This window comes from Vicia villosa, linkage group LG1 (genome assembly GCF_029867415.1).
Source record: "Vicia villosa cultivar HV-30 ecotype Madison, WI linkage group LG1, Vvil1.0, whole genome shotgun sequence".
Classification (NCBI taxonomy): domain Eukaryota; kingdom Viridiplantae; phylum Streptophyta; class Magnoliopsida; order Fabales; family Fabaceae; genus Vicia; species Vicia villosa.
Genome location: NC_081180.1, coordinates 14724496 through 14748300, shown reverse-complemented (window position 1 = coordinate 14748300; position 23805 = coordinate 14724496). Strand labels below are relative to the sequence as shown.

The 23805-nt window shown below is 30.8% G+C and overlaps 2 protein-coding genes across 2 annotated transcripts; one reads left to right on the top strand and one right to left on the bottom strand.

Annotated features, from left to right (window-relative positions):
• The first annotated feature begins 1063 nt into the window (after nucleotides 1-1063).
• On the top strand, nucleotides 1064-5778 carry LOC131629321 (protein trichome birefringence-like 5). The gene is made up of 5 exons (XM_058900113.1): nucleotides 1064-1657; nucleotides 3914-4106; nucleotides 4266-4459; nucleotides 4653-4811; nucleotides 4899-5778. The coding sequence occupies exons 1-5, from the start codon at nucleotides 1173-1175 to the stop codon at nucleotides 5230-5232; spliced, it is 1365 nt and encodes a 454-aa protein (XP_058756096.1). The 5' UTR covers nucleotides 1064-1172; the 3' UTR covers nucleotides 5233-5778.
• Nucleotides 5779-20951: 15173 nt separating this feature from the next.
• Nucleotides 20952-22161, bottom strand: LOC131601463 (homeobox-leucine zipper protein HAT22-like). Its single transcript, XM_058873287.1, has 2 exons — nucleotides 21719-22161; nucleotides 20952-21420 (listed from the first exon to the last, which is right to left on the bottom strand). The coding sequence occupies exons 1-2, from the start codon at nucleotides 22058-22060 to the stop codon at nucleotides 21133-21135; spliced, it is 630 nt and encodes a 209-aa protein (XP_058729270.1). The 5' UTR covers nucleotides 22061-22161; the 3' UTR covers nucleotides 20952-21132.
• Nucleotides 22162-23805: the final 1644 nt, after the last annotated feature.

Below are 23805 nucleotides of genomic sequence, written 5' to 3'. Positions count from 1 at the left end.
CCATTCTAAATAATAATAATAATTACAACATTTGATAAAAAATAACTTTATTTTTTATGCCTATCTGATGTACAAGCACATCTACCAATAAAATTGATTTAACATAACAAATTATGATAATTTTAGTTGTATTTAATAAAATTTCATAACAAATTTTCTAAAAATAATAGTTCCATTTTGGCTATCTTAAGATAATAAATTGATGTTTTAATTCACTTTGAAAAAACTTTTACAATATTACTTATTTATTTAAATATTCTATTTAGTAAATAGTATTTTGAAATCACAGAAAATAAATTTATTTTTATAATGTCACTTTACCGAAGTTTGCAAACTCGTACAAGTAGTACATGAATAATTTGATACTTTTAGAATAGATTGCTTAAAATATAAAAAGAATATTTTATTACTAATAAATTTTTTTAAATATAACTGTCAATTAATTCTGTTGATTTATTTAAAATAATTAATTTTTATTTTAATTTTATAAAATTAATATATTAAATAATTATGATGTATTAATGGTGTAAAAATTTTTAACACTACAAATGCCGAGCAATTAAATTTTAAATTTTATTATGCGAAAACATATAAAATATTAGACTTAAAATACTTGTAGTCTTATATTTCACTTTCGCGTTCATTTTAGTTCTTAAAATTAAAATCCGCAGGAAATCTACAAATTTTAGTTCGGATTTTAATTTTAAAGACTAAACCGCAAGAAAAAAATAAGATATAAAGAGTCAGACAAAAAAAATTACAGAGACGAAAATAAAAAACCAAATAAAATATTATTTTTCAAAAGTTTTACTATGTCAAAATCTACTTTATTCTATTAAAAAAGTTATTTGTTTAAATATTTAGAATAATTTTAAAAAAACAACATAAATTAAACTAGGAGTAATATTTAATCTAATAAACTAAATCAAACAAACATTACCAAAAAAAAAAAAACAGAAAATCAAACAAGAGACAGCTCAAAATTTACTAGAAAAACAAATCAAATCTGAAAGAAAACAACTTTCATATATAAAAGTAGAAAAAAAAAGACATTTAAGATCTAGTTAAACACTTAACTATTGAATCTCTTAATTTATCAAATTTAATGAAGAACAAAAACGAAACAGAGAATGCTCCAAATCGAGAACCCATATGAATGAACATGACTGAAAATGCTTCCCCAGAATAACCGTTACACTGTTCCGACGCTATTCTTCCTCGCATTGTTCCTTCTCTCTATCTTCTTCTACTCCTTCTTCATCTTCAATAGAACCACTCTTCAAACACCTCTCTCGTATCGTTCAGATCTCTATCTCCAAGTCAAACCTTCTCCGCTTCTCTCTCCTCCCCCGCCACCGCCACCGCAACAACCACCACCACCGCCACCACAACAATCCTCCTCCACTGGTGTCGGTGTCAGTGTGGCTGATCAGGAATCTGTTGATGTTACTGATTCTGAGAATGTTGACGATGCAGCTTTAGGTTTGAAGGGATGTGATTTGTACACGGGGACATGGGTGGAGGATGAGAATTATCCGATATATGAACCGGGTTCTTGTCCTTATGTTGACGAGGCTTATGATTGCAAAAACAATGGAAGGAATGATACTCGTTATACGCAATGGCGGTGGAAACCTTACGGTTGTGATCTTCCCAGGTTTGTATCTCTTTCATGCATTTCTTAAGATTCGTTTGTTCTGTGTGTGATTTGGAATGTGTAATGCTTTTTGCCTATTATTAGGAAGATCCTAAAGTCCCACATTGGTTGGAGATAGAGCATTGAAAGAGTATATATAGAGCGACACTCCTCACCTTACCAACCGATGAGTTAGTTGTGTTTATGTTTGATTAGTTGTAACTTGAATACATTGATCGGAGATAAGAGTATATATAGAACGACACTCCTAACCTTACCAACCGATTTTGTAAGGATGAGTTAGTTGTGTTTATGTTTGATTAGTTGTAACTTGAAAAAAATATTCTTTTCTTCAATGTTACTTTGGTAACTAGTACAGAAGTAATTTGGTTTGGTTTATGGCCACAACATGCTACACTATTTGTTATGTGGTGCTACTAGATACCAATGTGTATTAGTTTCTAGTGGGGTGTGTGCAAAAATGTTGGTGAAGGAAGGTTAGGGTTGAGTTTTGATTGAAAAACCCAATATTACTCTTGCAACATTTTAAATTTAAGGGGTAATTTTGGTTTTTCAGAGGGGAAAGGATAGTGGGACAAAAACCGCTCCATACCGGGAACCGTTGTGTGTTAGTTTCTAGTGGAGGCGGAAATTTATTTTGATTGGATTGATTTTAGTTAAATGTGAATTTAAGATAAATTGATTAATTTTTGGATATGTGCACATGATAGTGAGTTGAACAATAAGTTTGAGTGTTGTTCCGTATCACAACCAAAATTATGCTTGGATTGTAGCGTGACGTAGTGTTGCAAGTCTCCCATGCGGTGGATCATGGGGGTGGACCTGCAATGTTAGCACTCCAACGCTCATGTCAGATAATGAGTCCAAAGAAGGTAGAGTGAAGTGTGGAAAGTATGAATGTACCTTATGCCTTGCGCGTCTAGAAATACTTATATCCGTGGATCAAGCTGGTTGTTAGGCCTCCGTTAGAGTAACAAATGGATCTCTCCTTATTGGGCTTTTGGCCGGCCCAAACAAGTGTGAAAATCATGTTTGAAGATTAAAACTACTATTTGTATGTTTGAAGATAAAACTACCAGCAATTTTAAGTTTTCAGAATCACTTTTGCTGCTCCATTTCATATGTGATATGATTCGACTTTTGATAATCAAAATGTGTTATTGAGAATGTCGTTTTTAAGATTTAATGCATCAGAGAAGGCTGTTATACATTTATAGGAAAGTTTTACCATAATGTTGTATTGGATTAAATAGTGGAAAATTCAGAGCCATGAGTTCAATGTTGGAGAAAAGTACAAATGTTATATTAAATGAGTGGGTCACATAGGGAAAAATAGGATTATAAATTAGAAAGAAAAGCATTATGCAGAAAGTTGCAGTGGCACAGGGAATAGAAAAGAAGTTAAAATCTTGTTTCAAAGTTATTTGGACAGGAATGGCAAAGACATGTAAAATCTCCTTTGAAGATTGAAGACAGGATGAACAAGTAGTCTGATAGTTGTAGATAAATGGAGACTAATGAAAACTAGAAGTCAAACCATTAAGAAAGATTTGGAGTTAAATGGTTTATTCATGATAAGACATTATAATTTGACCTATGTTGCCAGTTCCACCTAACTAACAACTTTGGTTGTTGTTGTAGACGTAGTTGATCCATGTCATAGAAATTTGACAAAGTTTAGCGTTGGCTGTTGACTGTCTAGCACAACCCTCTCCTTTTATTCGGGCTTGGGACCGGCTATGCATAGCAAAGCTAAAATAGGAAGGATTGTTGTTGTAGACGACAAAGCTAAAATAAAAAGGAAGCTTTTTTTATACCGCAAAGCTCCTAGGTGATTAAAGTATTATGAATTTTTAGTATCATGACTCTGGCTTCAAGCTAATTAAAATTGAAAGGCTCCAAGAATGATACTCATACCCATGAAAACTGAAAAGCATGTTCCACTAATTAGCTTGTTCCTGTAGCACTCTTTCAGGAAGTATCCATTCTATTTGTAGAAATATTTTTTTAACTTGTTGGAACAATTTTGAAAAGTTTCAAACATAGCTTCTGTTGATATGGTGAGTAAAGTTTAAATCTGTCTAACAAATGAAAAAAATAGCAAAAAGGTCATAATGCAATAGTTTTTCAAACAGCGACTCTTTCCTGCTCATCTTTTTCAAACAGCTACTCTTACCTGCTCATCTGTTAGTAGTTTACTGAAAAGTTAGTTATTTTTTTATGTTCTTCATTCACTTCTTTCACATATTACTGTAGGTTTAGTGCCAAGGACTTTTTGGCAAGACTGAGAGGTAAAAACCTAATGCTGGTAGGAGATTCTATGAACCGAAACCAATTTGAGTCCATTCTGTGTATACTTCGTGAAGGCCTGCAAAATAAGAGCAAAATGTACGAGATACATGGTCATAAAATAACAAAAGGAAGAGGCTACTTTATTTTCAAATTTGAGGTAATTTTTCATTCTTTTCTTGCATATCTAGATTCTATTGACGGGAATAAATGTTGTTTGCAAATTCTAACCCAGTCTCTGCTATTATATAACTTTTTTTCTTCTAAGCTTTTAAAACACTGCATTTCATTATGCTAAGCTTTTGAAACACTTGATCAGGACTATAATTGTACAGTATCATTTGTGAGATCTCATTTCCTTGTGAGGGAGGGAGTTCGCATGAATGCACAAGGGAGTTCAAATCCTACATTATCAATAGATCGAATTGACAAGACATCTAACCGTTGGAAGAGGGCTGACATTCTCGTCTTCAACACCGGGCACTGGTGGGCTCATGGAAAAACTGCTCGAGGGTTAGGATACAATTATTTCGTATTTCATATTTTTATTGATTTACGCATTCAAATTGTCCACACTCAGTTTTGAAACTGGTTGTGCGAGTATATTTGTGTTCCCCATGATTATTGAATTCTAATACGGTTAAGTAATAACAGCATTCATTCAAATAATTGCCACAAGTTGAGTGACGGTGCTTGATTTGTGCAGAATAAATTATTACAAAGAAGGCGATTATCTATATCCTAAATTTGATCAAGTTGAGGCGTACAGAAAGGCTATAGCGACGTGGGGAAAATGGATCGACAATAATATCAATCCAAAAAGGCAGACTGTTTACTATCGCGGATATTCTTCTGCTCATTTCAGGTATCTGTTTTTTTGATATTTTTCTGTTGCATTAAAATTCCTTGTCCTTAAGTCATATCTATCATACTGCTGATGAATCTTTGACAGGGGTGGAGACTGGGACTCAGGTGGATCATGCAACGGTGAAACCGAACCGGTTTTAAATGGCTCCATCTTGAATAACTATCCATTGAAAATGAAGATAGTGGAAGAAGTGATTCAGAGAATGAAGATTCCAGTAAAGCTATTAAATGTCACAAGGCTGACTAATTTCCGCAAGGATGGCCACCCATCTGTCTATGGCAAGACCTTGGCGGCTGGAAAGAAAGTCTCCACGAGGCGGCAAGACTGCAGTCATTGGTGTCTTCCCGGAGTCCCTGATGCGTGGAATGAACTAATTTATGCGACTCTGGTTTTACAGCAAACAAACTCAAGGAATTGACTCACAGAGTTCTCTCTTTGAAGGAGTTTATTTTTTGTGCGGGAAAAAAAGTAGAAATGAGTAAAAGTGTAATGAGGACAGTGAAAAGTGTACCCTTAGTTCTATACCATGACAATGACAACGGTTCAAACATGAAAGAATCAACAGAATACTGGAAGAGGATTTTCCATTGATGGTTGAATTCACACCCCCATGAAGTCAGCAGAATCAGATTTCATTTCATCCATTGGATAAGCAAAGCATATTCATCAAATCTCTCTTACATGTTAGAAGATTAGATAAATCAACTAGGCTTTGGGGTGTAGGGTTGAACCTTAACTGATTTTGATGTATAAGGTTCTGTGAATTTTTTATATTGTATGTAACATTAACTTCACTCCATTGGTGTCATTCTCACACTTAGAGGTCAGGTATGTTTCTCTCTACATCTCTATTTTATTGTTCTTGCTTGTTATCCTCTCCTTGCTATATTGTGTGTTATGATTAAATGCTTTTTTTCCCTCCTCAATATGAAAATGCAATGCCATTGGTGAAAATTATCACAAACCCTTTCACCCATACAACTCAACATCCACATCTATGATATACTTTCTTTATTTCTGTGTTGATTCTTATTTGCCTAACATTTTGTCCGGTACAACATTGTAAAACTTGCCACTGTTCAATAAAATTTCTGTTAAGTTTGAACGGTAATTTTGTGTCACAAAAAATTCTAGAGGCTCTCCTTAACCCAACTTGAAGTTCATGATTTACATCACTTGCTAATTTTCTATCATTTTGTATTGCAGATTCATTATATTTAAAAGTGTGATTTGTTAGATGATATAGTCTCAAACTTTAAACTATAAGTTAGAAACATTTATTCTTTGCCAAACTTATATTCCAAACAGTGGCAGATACAAGGCCCAGTCAGTTGGGTATCTGCCCAAGCTCTGACCTATAATTTCTTTGGAGCTGAGGTAATTTGTAGTATAAAAAATAAAAAATAAGGGGCAAAGGGGCAAACATTGAAACTCAGTTAGTGAGGGACCAAAATGAAAAAGTGAAATTTTAGGTCAATATTGTAGCTCAAGCTCGCGAAGGAAGTAGGAACAAAGTCATCCTCGTCTTTCTCGCCCACCACCACCTGCACCGTCGCGCGCCGCCAACAACCCATCATCGACCACCATCTTTCAGCTCGTCACCTTTGTCCTGACTTCATAATTTTTTTTGGCTCTGCCACTGATTTCATATACTCCGTCTTAATTTTATATTAGTGTAAACCATATGTTTCTAAGGCTTCTCTCCAAGGGTGTGTTTATTTCACGGATAGAAAATATATTCATGGGAATGTGACATGAAAAATACAATAATTCCATGTTTGTTTCAAGTTTTTTAAAAGAGGATGGATATATTTACTCCAAGAGTAAGTTATTACAACTTACTCCACATCTTGACCATTTATTCTTTTCAATCCAATGGTTAAAAATACTAAGTTATTGTTTTCTCTCTCCATATTTAATTACTTATTATTTTTAACCATTAGATTGAAAAGAATAAATGGTCAAGATGTGGAATAAGTTATAATAACTTACTCTTGGAGTAAATATATTTCTCATCTTTTTAAAATTATTTTCAGATACTTTTTATTCACAGGAATTATTTTACAAATGATTTTTCTTACATTTATTCCGGTGTCTTAAAGGATGTGAATCCAACATTCTTATGAAAATAAAGTTAACTAACTATAACTTCCCGTTAATATTCACATTAATTTTTTTTTTTAATTTTAAAATTAAATAAAAATGGATAAATTTTTCTAAAAAAATTTATTTTTAGCCAAATACATAGATAGGAATATTATTTCTAAAAATATGAATTCTGAGAATATGATTTAAAAAAAGGTTACTTCATGATTTGAAATAAACACCCCAAGTCTTCAACCTTTATTTTAAATTTTCATTCACATCTCTAATAGCACCCATACCGGAGAGTGCTACACAAAGTTCAATATATTATGTGTCAGAAAAATCAATATGTTTAATGTGCATGAATAGTAAAACTTTGCAAGAGGTGTTTTATTTGGCACTGTAGTAAAACAAACTTCTGAAATTTTTTAATAATAAATGTATAACAGTTTTTTTTTTTAAGCAAACATGATAGAGGAGCTCTTTTATAACAGCTCTTTTTTAATGATAATTTTTTCTCATATGTATTTCAATAAATTTTTTTAAAGTTACATACTTCAAAATATATTTTAAAAATTTTATATGAATATTTTTTTCAATGAACCCCAACCACCATAATTTTTGGTTCAATTTTACATAAAATGGCGGCAACCCTCCTCTTATTCCAAATAATCCACAATTTGAAAATTATCCATATCATACATCACAATATCCATATCATACATCACATTCTCCATATCAATATCAACAATTTTCATCTCAAACAACTAATCACATTATGCCTCGTGAAGTTGACATTGGTACTAGTGGTGTGCAATCAAATGATCAAGAGTCTGAAATATCACAATTTTGCACTCAAGATTGTTTGAAAACTATCAACCTTGATGAAGATGTTGGAACCACATCGGTTGTAAATCTACCGAAAACAAGATTTCAATTAAAGAAGGATGAGCTTCTCATTCAATCATGGCTCAACGTTTCAAAGGATCCAATTGTTAAGGTTGATAAAAAAGGAGACAACTTTTGGAAGAGAATTGGTGAAGCTTATAATAAACATCGCAACAAAAATTTTCAAGAGAGAAAACCATTGACGTTAAAAGGCCGATGGCACAAAAAGATTAACTCCTTTGTTAATAAATTTGTTAGGTGATACAAGCATTGCCTTTATTTATTTATTTTTGGATATTTTAATTTATTTTTAATGTATGTTTTTTCCTTTTTAATACACTTTGATATAGTTGAATTAATTTGTTTAAATTATATATTTATATATTAATGGAAAATATAAATTTAGAATATATTATAAGTTTAGTGAGACCTATTTTAAAAATCTTAGATGAGTAATATGGATATTTGAAACATGTAGTTGGATGAGTTAAGTAAATGAGAAATGTGAAATAATATATTATATTAAGTGAGGTCAATTTGCACTACCAAATTGGATGACAAAATGCTCTAAGTAATACTATAACATTTGCAAAATACATATATCTTGGTGCTAGCTTTTGTAATATATGATTTTTCTTTCTATCACTTGTAATAGAGAAATGGTTCGTCTTTCTATCACCCGTCTGTAGACTAGACGATCTATACGCTCTGTACTATTTGGAAGATCCTAAAGTATCACATTGGTTGGAGATAGAGCATTGAAAGAGTATATATAGAGGGACACTCCTCACCTTACTAACCGGTTTTGTAAGGATGAGTTAGGTCAAACTCTAATATGGTATCAGAGTCTATCGATCGGACCATGGACCACCCACCGTTAATATCCACACATCAAGCCCAAAAAGAGTGTTGGGCGTGAGGGAGTGTATTAGGAAGATCCTAAAGTCTCACATTGATTGGAGATAGAGCATTGAAAGAGTATATATAGAGGGACACTCCTCACCTTACCAACCGGTTTTGTAAGGATGAGTTAGGTCAAACTCTAATATCTATACATCTATAGAGGGACACTCCTCACCTACCAACCGATTTTGTAAGGATGAGTTAGGTCAAACTCTAATACCTATACATCTATAGAGGGACACTCCACACCTTATAATACCTATATATCTATAGAGGGACACTCCTCACCTTACCGACCAATTTTGTAAGATATATCATAATTACTTGTTATATCATTGAAACGAAATACAAAGATTAACTTAGAATAAAAAAGAAAAGAAAATAAAATGAAGTTTGATAAGAAAAGTCAAATGAAAAGAGTTAAAATGAAGTTTGATGAGCATATATAGCTAGTCAAGAAATATAATGTTCCACAGCATGGTGTGGGAATTTTGACATCCACATTTTCCATAAAGCATTGTTACCATTCACACCATTATGACCCACAGAGAAATCTTGCTTAAGTTATTGAATTGCTGTATTATGGAGTTGGTGGAAGCTGATGAAAGAGATGACCAAATGATTGGTGTCCAGTAGTATCTTTGATCTTTCTCTATAATTTTGTGTAAAAGACGCTCTTATCCCGTGACCTATTTATTAATGTGGGTCATAAAATTCATACCGTATAACATAAGCATTGTGTTCAAATTGAGATAGAAATTCATAATTCAAATAAGATTATATTATAATATGAACAAAGTTCAACTTTTGAGAATCCTCAGCTAGTACATGACACAAATATTAAATACTAAGAAAGAAATCTCAATCTTTGAAAAATAAAAATAAAAATCAACATGAGTTTCAAAATCTTGTACGGTGTGAAAAGAGTTTGACGTGTATCATTATCATGTTGGAAAAATTTTATGACACAAATGGTTGAAATATTTGTTATTTTAAGCTTAAAATAATTTAGCTTTAAACTCAATGTGGTCGTCAATTTTTTTTGTTTTGCTTAAATTCAATTCAATGGCATGACCATTGGAGTTGACCAAAGATGAAGTATTATAGGACCTAATTATTAATAGAAGATTGTATGAGAATACTTCTTCTTACTAGCTAGGTTCCTAATTATTAAGTGTACAATATTCAAACTTCATATAATAGTTATTTTACTTAATTAATTTATTTTTATTTATAATTATTAGTGTATTCGTATTGTGATGAATGTACAGTGGAGGTGATAAATTGAAATTAAAAATACAACTTGAAATAAGAGCAAATAATATTGTATTGAAAATTAAAAGTGAAAACTTTATTTTAAATAAATTTTATTACAAATATAACAATTATTATATAGAGTAAATTTGTATGCAAAGGTAACTTGTCACTAGTGTTGTAACAATTTAAATTTTAAGATAAAAGGTTTTCTTTAGAATGATAGTGTTGGATTCACGGGTGACTGTTTCACATTGAGTATGAATGTGAAAAATATTGAACCCACGAGAGAGGTAACATATATATTTAATTTATTGCGATTTTGGTTGAAAATGTGATATCTCCGTTTCTTGTGATTCTAGAGCATTTCTCTAGTTGTTTCTTCCAACTTCTTCAGACTCTCCAAATAAATGATATCAAATTCTAACTTGGTTTGATGGGGATCGAGAATTGGATTTTGCGTTGAATCATGTTATAAGATCAGGGAGAGTCACACTTGTGAGAGAGATTGTTGGATTCAAGAGTGAGTGGTTAAGTCTCATATCATCTATGAATGAGCAAAATGTTAAAGGCTTAAGATTTTGGTGGAGATATGGAGTTTCCCTCTCTTGTGATCTTGGAGCATTCTATGATCTTCCGCATTATATAAGCATTTTCATATAGTAAAGCGTGTGGTTGGTAAAAGTTCTGCCTATAAAAGATTTGGTACTTAAGTGGTCCAATGTGTCTCGCCTCTCTTTTATGGGAGCCTATCCCATACACGAGTTACAATTTTTCAACGACTGAGATGTCAAACTTTTCAAGAACAAAGAAGTTTGAAATAGTGAAAAATTTGATGGAATAATTAATTTGGCTTGTAAAAAATTCAATTCAAAGACATATTGATACAATTAGAATTATACAAGGCGCTAAAAGGAAACATTTTCAACATGGACAGTAAAAAATAGGAAGGACTAGTTTGATAGCTTTGAGCACAATTCACATGTCACTGGCTAAAAGTATTCTTGCGAATGTTATTGGTACATGCCAACCAAGTATTTTTGAGATAATCTTGAAGGGTTATATCATGAAAATGATATCTCAAATTGGTTGTTGTTAAATGAGCAATTTCATCTAAGTACACTCAAATATATTTTCTTTGTATAAAAAATGTTGGACATAGGATTGATGGTGAAGATAAAACGTTAAAACTCATGTGGTCTCTTCCATCTTCCTATTAGCATATTAAACATATTTTGATTTATGAAAAGAAAATTTTGAGTTTTGAATAAGTTGTATGTAAAATCATTTCTAAATGAAGAAGATGAAGAATGAGGATAAAACATCATAAAACTTAGTGTTAGAAGCTAGAGGTGAGCCTTATGTGAAGAAAAATAAGGAATTGGTTTTGAGATGTTGGAAATGTGCAAAGTTTGGACATGTAATGTAAATGTGTATTGATGGATCAATTTAGCAAAAGGGATATGAGTCAAATGCTAGCAACATTTTCTTCGTTATGGAAAATGAAGATATTTTCTAAAAATATAGAAATTTTGTCGTCATGGAATTTTTCTTTGTTATGAAAAAAGAAAAGCTATTGTTATATGATTAACACATGGGTGTGGATTAATATTGATGGAAGGCGAGAAATTACGTTGATAGTTGAAGAGCTTAATGTAAACATGAAAGTTGCACGATAGGTTTTCAGCTTGATTTTTGACATGTAATTTTTTATGAAGTGGATTAGCTTCAAGTGACTTTTCTAGTGAATTATGATAATTCTAGTAAACTATGATTTATTGATGCAAAACCCCTCATTTGTTTCAGTGACAACAAATCAAATGATTTAATTTAAAAAGTTTTTTATTCTCATTGTTATATAACTTGTGTTTTCGAGTGATCATATAAGAACATATTACATAATTTTATGTTCATTAAAGACTCCATACATTTAATTGAAAAGTTCAATATAGACCTTACTTCAATAAGATCATGAAACCGTAACGTACTCATGATAAATATTAATATTTTAAGTCTGAACATTTGGTTTTTGACTTATAAATCCTCAAAAATAAATCTATCATTTAATAAAGTTCAAACACGAGGTGTTTGTTGAGTTCAAGAAGTTCAAAATGAAGACTGTAAATCAGAGTTGACAGAGGTTGAAGATCCTCAGAACTAATGAAGGAGGTGAGTTCAACTCTGGAGACTGGAGAATGGAATTAAGCATGAGGTGACTATTTCATACACTCTACAATATAATGGTCTTGGAGAAAGAAGAAACAAAATTATGCTTGACATTACCATAAGCATGTTGAAAGAAAAAAATCAGCCTCACACATTCTGGGGGGGAAGCTGTTGCCACTTTAGCATATGTGCTCAACAAATTTCCAACAAAGAAGCTAAAGGAAGTAATTTCTCTGGAGAAGTGAACTGGAAGAAAGCAAAGTGTAAGTCATCTGAAGGTATTTGGTTCTATACGTTACAAACATGTTCCAGATGTTACTAGAAGGAAATTGGATGACAAAATAAAAGTCATATTGCTTGTAGGTTACCACAGTACAGGTGCTTAAAAGCTCTATTTTCCTCTCACCAACAAAGTTGAAGTCATCAGAGATGTCATAATGAAAGAATCAGAAACATGAGATTGAAACAAGTTTGATCGTGCTTCTGGAGTTGAAGGTGTTTCTGAAGATGTCTCTAAAGGAGAATTTTCCTCTGATGATAGTCCAACCTCTGATGGTAGTCCATCCTCTGATGGTAGTCCAACCTGTGAAGGAGGACCTAGCTCTGAAGGTAAACTTGTGCAGTTCCAGAGGCCACGGAGAGTTAGACAGATACCAAGGAGACTTGCAGATTTTGAGTTGTTGCATGATGTTGAGTTTGATTTTGACATACAGTGTGCCATGATGGTGGAGTATGAACCTATCAGTATCAATGAGGCTCTCAAGAAGAATGTGTGGATGAAAGTAATGAAGGGAGAATTTTAGGCTATTGAAAGAAACAAGATATGGAAATTGACTAGTTGACCAAAGAACAAGAAAGCCATTAATGTGAAATGGGTTTTCAAGATAAAGTTGAAGATAGATTGGTCAATTGCCAAGCATAAAGTAAGGTTAATAACTAGAGGATTTCTACAAAAATTTGGTTTATACTATTTTGAAGTGTTTGCACATGTAGCTAGACATAAAACAATCAGATTGGTTATTGTTACAACTGTAAATCAGAATTGGCCTCTAATACATTTAGATATATAGTTAGCTTTTCTGAATGGTCTATGCAAGAAGAAGTTTATGTGTTACAACCTCTTAGATTTGTGATAGAGAACAAATAAGGGATGTGTACAAGCTGCATAACGCTTTGTATGAACTTAAGCTAGCCCTAAGGGTTTGGAATATGGATATTAATTCATTTTTTAAGCATCAAGGATTCATAAAATGTGATATTGAGTATGATTTGTATGTGCAACATACCTCTGATGGCAATGTGATTTTAGTGTGTCTTTATGTGGATGGCATATTTCTAACAGAAAGTTGTAGTGGCGAGATAAACAAGTTCTAGAAGGTGTTGATGAATGTGTTTGATACGTTTGACCTTGAAAATATGGTATATTTTATAGGGATAGAGATTCTAGGCTCTGAAAAGAGAATCATTGTGTACCAACTAAAGTATGAGCTTGAGTTGCTGAAGAAGTTTGATCTGATGAAAATTGTAGTACATTTTTGAGTTAAATATACAAAACCCTGTAATATAGGCAAAATTCGTTTTTTTCCCCTATAATATATTTTTTTTAAACACCCTCTTGAAATATAAATATACTATGTACTTTGCCCCATAAGTATAAAGTTTGCACCCCTGTAATATTTTTTTGTTTGATTATCCCCCAGATTTAATGTTTAAATTGCACGTTTAGGGAGAGAAATCGAAAAAAAAATATTGCAGGAGAAAATGAAAAAAAAAATTATCAGAAGAATAAAGCGAATTTCGCTTATATTACAAAAATGAAAAATAACCTACATTTTTTTATCGACATTGGAAACACCCTCTTCAAAAAAAAAAAATGCTATAAATGTTGCTTTCTTTTCCTAACTTTGAGGTGAAGTTTATTAAACGCCAAGCGAATTCGGTTGCCCACTCCTTAGCGAAGGCGGCCAATTCTTGGTCTAGGCGTAGTAGTTTCCATTTGATACCTCCTTGTATTGAACATCTTTTGAATAATGATATGAGTTAAGTTTGTTTTTGTCAAAAAAAAAAAAAAAAAAGTTTCTTTTAATCATTTTGCACCATGTATTGTGTTCCTAATATTCCCTTCATAAGTATATATATTTATAAATAAAAAAAATCATAAGCGCACTCATTCGTTCTTGGTAATGATTTTTAAAGATGAAAATCATTTGCAATTGCTTGGATGGTGTTAGAACTTGTCAATTCCATGCATTTCCTTTCAATGGGTAGTTGCCCTAGAGCTATTTTGACTTGCTAACCTACTTGTGGGATGGTAATGGTCAATGACCAAAGAAACAGATATTCTTTGAGACATAGGTGGCTTTTGAACAATTTCTCTCACTCCATGACATGCATAGGGATGAGAATATGAAGAAACATATTAAACTTACTTAATGAAGACCATTTGTTTCGGCTTTTTTTTAAATGTTTTCTTATAATATTACATATTTTTGTTTAAAAAGAATTTATAAAGTATTTTTTAATTAAAAATTTAATTTGAATCATTATTCTTATAATGTTATTTTATGCTTTTAATTATAATTTTTTTAATATCAAAATTCAAAAAAAATCTAAATTTTAAAATTATTTCAAATAACTTTTTAAAATAACATTTTTTTAAAAAAAATTACAATGTCCACAATGTTTCAATTTTTATTAAAATATGTTTATGTTATAGGATGTCAAAATTTATCTTTCAAGTTATAAATTAAAAATTAAAAAATTTAAATATTGAAAAACATTTTTATAAAAATTATTTTTAAAAATATAAAAAAAATCTATTTTTCTTAAAGTTAAAACAAACATTCCCTAGATCTATTAAGATATTAAAATTTTGAGTTGCCAATAAAAAATTATTTTTTATGTTTGTTCTAGTCTTTTAAAAGTTTGGTTTGATATATAATTAATTTATTTAAAAGTCTATTATGATTTAAAGTTTTATTGTTGGTGGAATTAATAACAAAAATTGATAAATAACACACTATCAAAACTAACACTCATTGTAACAAACTCAATAAAAAAATATAAAGTTTATATACTGAATCTAATAAGTTAATTAATATAAAAAACTCTTAAAAGAAGAAATATCAAAAGTTCAATACTTACAATAAAATCAAAAAATTATAGCTTAAAAATGAATATATATATATATATATATATATATATATATATATATATATATATATATATATATATATATATATATATATATATATATATATATATATATATATATATATATATATATATATATATATATATATAACTTAAAAACTATTTTATAGAATTAAGTTGGATATATTTAAATAAATAAAGTATATAAAAAGATCAAGTTTACATTTTATACAAAAACATATCAAATTAAGTTAAATTTAAATAGATCATATCATAAACTCATCACGATTGTTTCCCTTACTTCTACTTAGTATATATATCTCACCTATATATGTATATTTTTATGTGTGTATGTCACCTAAATTTTATGTAAATTTTAACAAATTTTAATATTTAGCCAAGATGAAACTTTGGCTAAGCCACTATATATAAAAGAATGCGTGGATTTTCTTCATTAAGTTTACGTGAGTTTTTATTTTCGCAAATTAATTTTTACATAATAAGTATATACGGTAAGAGCACGTAGCTTAGAAAAATATGAATGCAATCTTTTTAAATTTTTTTCATATAAAGATACAGAATTACAAAGAATAAGAATTGGTGCTATACTACTTTTTTTATGAATAAAGAAGGTAAACCCCCCAAAGAAAAGAAAAGTATAAAAACTACATGAACATGTATGCAAGTGTTAGACATGACATCGAAGAGGAGATTATATATGAGCTTCTTAGAAGAAGTCTCCAGTTCTTTTATATCTTACAAACTCTAAATTTAGACTTAAATTAGTTAACCAGCCAAAACATCTAATTCTTTCGCACCATATGTGCTTAAAAAGAAGTTCTCAATATAAATAAATGAGATTATGAAAACGACGAAGCGAGATAGAGTTGTTTCTTTTAAGCTTACAACTCTATGTTATCATTTTAATTAAAAATGTGGAGTCACTTTCTATTATGAGATCAGCATAATCATGTCTTCTGCCCATGTGCATTTCCAATATACATTTCTATACGCATCTCACATTTTTGCATAGAGGGATCACAAACACTAATATCTATGGGTTGTTAGATTCTTTTAAGCTCTCGGGTTCGAATTCTTCTAAATGTAAATAATTTTGAGAATTTCTTTGCCAACCTCCCTACTTTCTAGTCCACCTCTGGTGAAAACCCCATACTACCCCTGACTTCGGAAATGCATTTTCGAAATGCAAGAAAAAGGTGTTTTCGGAGATGCATCTCCGAAAACGCCTTTTTTTTTTAAAAAAATGTCTTATTTCGGAAGTTCATTTCCCGAAAACAGTATTTCGGAAGTGAACTTCCGAAATACTGCACGTTCTGCAGATTTATTAAAACACTCCCCCTCCCTCATTCATTTACCCTAACTCAAATCAAAAACAAGCAAAGGTGAAAATTTGTGCAAACACACTTCCAAGGCTGCATCAAGGCTCCAATCACATTGCTATACAACATTCAAAAGCCCACAAATCACTCAATTTGTAAGTTTTAAATTTGTTAGATTCATTATTCAAATGCATGTTATTTAGGGTTTCAATTGCATAAATGATATATGGACTGGTTGTTAGTAGTATTTAGGTTGTTTAGAAGCTTTTTGAATTGGTTTTATGTTTGATTTTGGGGTCTGCCATGGAAGTTTCAGAAAACCCCATCGCAGGGATGTTTCGGAAGTTCATTTCCGAAAACACCTCCATCCCAGTTTTCGGAAATGAACTTCCGAATTGTATCAGAAGTTCAAATTTTTTAGTTTTTTATTTTGTCTCGCATATTAATCGATTTCAATTGTTTACAGGAACATGTCAGGCAACCAACCAGCACGCATTAGACAGGGTAGGGAGACCCAGACTGCGTCAGCTACACAGGGTAGGGAGTGTCCGTTTTAATTTGCAAGTACTTTATTTTAACGCCTTTGTTTATTGTGCATGTTTCTTTGAAGTTTGTGTGCATGCGTTCTGCTTCACCTCCTTTGTTCTTTAATGACTTGTCTGTTTCCCAAGCGTTTTTGTCCCCTTTCTTCTTTTATAAAAGGAGGTCTCATGGACCTTTCTTTCTTCATTTTTACGCAGGAATGGGTGGCGCTAAGGGAAAAAAGGAGGTGAAGGAGAAGAAGAAGGTTTCGACCGGCTCTACTTCGTGCTCTCGCGGAGTGAAGGAGAAGAAGAAGGTTTCGGCCGGCTCTACTTCTCGTTCCCAGGGGGCCCGGGGCCCGGATGCTCAAGCTCAACTATCTGGCGTGAGAGTCGTGGTTGATGCTGATGGTTCTGAGACTGAGTGGGATGAGGATTGGTATCAGTATCTTCATTCGGAGGAGTTCGCTCGTCGGGCAGAATAATGTGTTTTTGTTTTGTTTGATGTGTATTTTGTAACGCTCGTCGGGCAGAATAACGTGTTTTTGTTTTGTTTGACGTGTTTTGTTTTGTTTTGATTTCGGATTGTATCTTTCGCACAGTGTTTTTGGATTTTATTTATCTTATTAGTATTTTTCTGTTTATATGTCGCTTATTTTATTTGCCGTTTGCGTTTAATTAAAATGCGAGACTGTTTAAGAAAAAACATAAAAAAAAAACACAGTTTCTGCATAATTCGGAAATGAACATCTGAATTCACCCCCATGAGGTGTTTTCGGAAGTTCATCTCCGAAGACACCCCCCATGAGGTGTTTTCGGAGATGCACTTCCGAATTATGGAAATTTTTTTTTTATAAAAAAAGCGCTTCGGAAGTTCATTTCCGAAGCAGGGGTATTTTCGGATTTTCGCTGGGGGTGACCCCCATAGGGAGGTGGCTAAAGAAATTTTCATAATTTTTATGTTGGGTTAAGTGTATACAGAATCTTGTTGTGAGTTTAAATAGAACTCTCGCAAGTGGACGGTGGAATCAATTCTTTTAGATTAGTCGGTTACAACAACAGATATCAAAATTTCAAAAAATAAGTATTTTAAAAATAAGTGTAATATAAGTCGATGAAGAGGGTGTGGGTGAGATAAGTCGGTGGAAAGATTAGAATCTTACTTGAGATTTTAGATGGAGGATACATTTCTATGTTCATGAGGAACTAGTGACCAATTTTCTTTCTGTTCTATAAGGTCATATTTTTTCCTTAAATTGAAATCCCGGCAATTGAAAGCACCATAGAGATGGTATTTGTTTTGGGCCGGTCATATTGAGATCACTAACCCAAACCACCATTACTCTTAGGTTTGCAAACATCATCCCACTTAACCTAAGAGATCGCAGAATCGCCCTTCACTCCTCCTCATAAAAGCTACTTTGAATCTTAACTAGCTTCTTTCACATCTTCACAAGAGTATCATTAAGCACGAAGTTAAGAAGGATCACTTGACCCCATAGCTAACTTACATATGTTTTCAAGAATTGAGTCTCTTGGACATAAAACAAACTAGAGAGACCTAGGTAGCTTTTAATCGGGGATTTGCCCCAAATAGAGGCCCGTGTACTTAAAATGAAGAGACTCAAGCCTACAAAAGAAAAGTTCACCAACTAAATCCAAAATGACGGAATCTACATTAATCCATATCAGGCTACTCCTAGAAAATTAACTTGAAAGCCCAATGTTATCTCAAAACCCTTAAGAATAAACTTTATACTCTACAAATTATCAATTGTAGAAGAATCAAACAAGGACATCATTCGCATACTGTAGATGGATAACCACCAAACTAGAAGATCATACCCTAAAGCCGTAGATAAGATCTAACTCAACTACTCTACTTAACAAACTGCAAACTCCTCTATAACAAAAAGGAAAGGGAAGGCATTAGAGGACCACCTTATTAAGAATATACTTCATATGATTATGTTTACCAAACATTTATCATTTATAATATATAGCTATCACAATTAAGGGTGGCAAAGCAGGCGGTGCGCCCCGCTGAATGCTGTCCTATTTAAGCTCGTCCAAAAGCAGGGCAGGTCAATTTAGACACACGAGCTCAAAAGTCAAGCTCCGTTTACTAACGAGTCGGTGGATTAGTAGGTCGGTCACCTTTTTTTTTACAATTTGATTTATTATGTATATTACAAAAATTTTAATCATGGGGATGACAAAAGATATTTTTATTAACAACGCATAATAGAATATTTAGAAAATTAAAAGGAATTTTTAATCAAAAAATAAATAACAAAATATGAATCAAAATAAAAAATATATAATAATAAAAGAGTGATCCATGTTAACGGGTGCTATCTTATAATTTTATAAGATAATATTTTGTACACAAATAAATTTTATTTACAAAGGTTATGTTAATGTTTTATAACACATTATTTTTGTCAAAAAAAACATCATCATTGATAGATACGCGACAATTCACTGCATGTAAAACACCTATAATCAATATATTGAAGAAAAATTAGACATACCAACGTTAATAATCAATCTAATATTCAAACATTAACAAGTAATCATAAGTAATCATGAAGAAATTTCAAAGGCATAGTAATGTCTTGAACAAGAAAATAACCATGGTTTTTGTGAAGTTTATCTTAAGATCAAGATAGTATAAATATAATATACTAGAACTGGAATAAATCAAAAACTCGTTGATAAATGCTTCATCTCTACAAAGTTAATTGAAGTGTTTAAATATTTGTTTCACTATCTAATATCAAAAACAGAAAGAAGCTTATTTTGAATGTGTGTCTATGAAAAGGAAGAAGAACAAAATAGATATGGAGTTTTAGATGATCAAATAAAACGACATTGAAGTTGAGATATAAGCACGGTGATAGATGAAACAAACTAAAATAAATATAATTTTGAAAGAATAAAATAAAATTATATTTATATAAGAAGAGGGAATATTTAAATTTTTTTATTATTAAAGTGAAAAAAATTAATGGATTGACCTCTTTAATGCACTACCTAATTTTCATTCCAAGTAAAAAAACTTTTTAACAAAAAGTTCGTGAAAAGAACTTGTTTCTGCTTCGGTTTTTAAGCAAATTAGGTGGAACTGCCCAATTTAAAATATCAAATCAAAAATTTTAACCCAACGTAAAATGGGTCAAATAGACGGATCCGACCTATTTTATCATCCATAATCACACTCCTTTCATTTCATACCTACTTTCTTTGTAACAAATATACTTAAATAATTATTTGTTAAAAAAGTAGTTAATTAAGTAAATAACCCGTTTTATAAACGCGTAAGTTTTTTTTACTTAATGTTTAATTAAAAATAAATAAGTTACACATTATAGCTAAGACCATGACTCCATGAAGAGTACTACTAGTATACTATAAGTTAAAAATAAATATAAAACTAATAACAAGAACTTTATTACCAAATCTAGGTAGGACTTTCTTAGGACCACACCACACACCCTATATTAATAATAGATATAAAGTACCTAGTTTTTATAGTGGTTCATAATTCATATGGGTATATAATATATATGTAGGACATGGATTAATTGAATAAAATCGTTGACAAAATCCAATCTACATAGCTAATATTCATATTATTCCAACCTTTAATCATCTTTACTAATTATTAGTGGACTAACTTAACGAATTATTTTATCAATCTCTTTGAATTTCAACCATTCAAACACTTATTCCTTATCTCTACTAACTAAATATATCTATGGCATATATAGCTTCATTATATCAAACAACAAAATATTTAAACTAAATTTTAATAGAGAGACACGTAATAATAAAATAATTAATCAAAATACACGTGTCTAAGAAACACCTAATATAAGACTTTTGAATACACGTGTTTTTTTCTTTTGAAATTATTTTCTAGAAAATATCTAATTTCTAATTTTTTTTCATATAATAATCTAAGATTATGCAAATGAAAAAATTAACGTTTAATATATTAATTAATTAATTGTTGTTGTTGTCTTCATTGCGCTTCAACAGTTTCTGGTCGCAGGAAGAACAAACAGGTTTTGATAATCGTTGAGGGCATAATGGAGATTGTCTTACTTTCAATTCTTGTAACTCTTTCTTCAATCTTTTATTCTCATCACTTAGATTTTGACATTGCTTCTTCAACAACTCATAATCTATCTCTGTCTGCTTCAGCTTCGTCCTCGCTCTCCTATTCTGAAACCAAACTTCAATTTGTCTAGTCTTTAATTTCAATTGGTCAGCTAGTGTTTTCTTCTGCACCTGCAGACAAATCGATAATAACCACTAAAAATTCACATACATAGATATAACAACAGCGGACTCTGCGACGAGTCTGTAACTGACGAAATGATAATAACTATTAAAAATTCGTATACATAACATTTCTTATGGACCTGTATGCAATATACATAACATTTTTTATGAATTATGAATCTGAAGACGAAATGATAATAACTACTAAAAATTCAGATACATATATAATCCTAACCTCCTAACCCTGAGCATGAGGTTCAGGGTTTGAGATTGGAGGAGTTGTGGATGAGATTGAAACACGTACCGGATTAAGAGTGTTATGGAGCTTGAAGGTGTTTTCAAGCATGGCTGATTGTTCCTTTGTGAGCCGGAGTTTCTTTCGCCGATCGGTGTTGTTGTTGTTGTTATCGGAATCGGTGCTGCATGTTGTTGCATTGGGATAATACTCCAAACTGAATCTCTCACTGTTGTTATTGTTATTGTTGTTATGAGAATTGTGAACTTTGATGGCTTCACTTTTAGGACAAAGCTCAAAAGCTAGGTCAAAACAAGGTTTATTCATCAATTTCGGTTTCTTCTTCTCCTTTTTGATTCCTAATCCAAGATATAAACCTGTGTTGCATTCTTCATCGCTGAAATCTTCCATGACTATAGTTTTTGTGATGAGAGAGAGAGAGAAAGAGAGGTAGAAAAGAAGGAATTGAAGTTTTGTATGATATATAGTGAAATAAATAAATAATATTATTGGGAAAGTGTTGGGGGTTTTATTATGATGGGAAGAGGTGGAATTAATACAGATTTTATTGTTGGGTTTGGTCTTGGTCTTGGAGATTATTCAATTTTCAATCAGTTATTATTTGACGATGTGTTGTTTTCATCACAAACAAATTTAATTATTACTTAATAGTAGTTTATGTTACTAATTACTAGTATTAATAATAATGATATTAATTAATAAATTGGGGGAAGAAGAGAAGTAAAACCATATGCGTTAGACTTGACTTATGACTCCGTTTGGGAAACCTTAACTTTTCTTAATCATCATATTACTAATTCATATTTTTTGTTTATTTAATTAATATTTGTTTTCATATTATAACATTTCTTATGATTTTTATATAGTAAAGATCATGCATCCTTATCCCTTTTATAGTGATATAGTCTGTTTTATAATATTAAAAATGGAAAATAGTAATTTGTTTAATATTGGTCTTTGATAAAAGGTTCAACGATAGTCCTTTATAATTTTTAATAAAATAGTTAATTTTATAATAATATAAAAGTGAAATAGATATTATATTATATTTATTAATTTAAATGGTAAAAGTCTACGTTTGACCAATTTTAAGAGATTTATATTACATGTACATCGAGAATAATTATATTATTTACTAAAATTTGTTTTTTAGAAGCCAATTCTGTGGTCAACAAATAAAATAGTGTAGCTAATGGTGGTTGCAAATATATATGTTTGGGGTCTATTGTCATCATAAGGCAAAAAATTTAATTAAAAATAGATCACAAACTAATTCCACAAAAAATTAATATTTTATATAAAATTGACACTACATAATGTAATTTTTTTTACACTTATTTAATTTTAAGCACATAATTTTATAAATTAAATATCTCCTAAATAGTATAGATTATTAATATTTATAAAACAATGCATTTTGTAATAAAAAAAAATTTTCTACACAAAAAAAGTTTCAGAATCCGCAATTGAGTGTACCACCATAAATAAACTATTTTCTACTGTTAAATTAAATCAATGAATCTCATTATATTTTATTTTATTTATTAATAAAATTTATTGATTTAACTGTAAAAGCATATTTGTGCAAATTTCGACCCTACTTCTTCTATTATCATAAAGTTGTCAATTTTTAAAATACGTCATCTCTTACATTAGGATCGGCCCAAAAGAGCAAAGCTTGTCCAACTCAGTTATTTATTACAAATTAAATTAATTATATATATATATATATATATATATATATATATATATATATATATATATATATATATATATATATATATATATATATATATATATATATATATATATATGACAAATCAAATGACAATAGGGTACCAAATTTAATAATATGATACCTCTGATAATTTTTTACCACAATTATATAAAATAAAATTTACCGTTGGATTGAAATGTATTATGATATAGATCATGTATATAAATTTTTTTTAAAAAAATTTTAAATAATCATATTTAAAAAAAAATACATAAAAAACTATTTTTTAAAAATATTTACCAAAGTGTCTAGGTTTGACAGACCCCCTAGGAGTATGCGCTAAATCATTTGGCGCATAGGAATAAAGTTTGAGAGATTAAGCGATTCAAAATGGCGCATACATGCATGGGAGATAGGG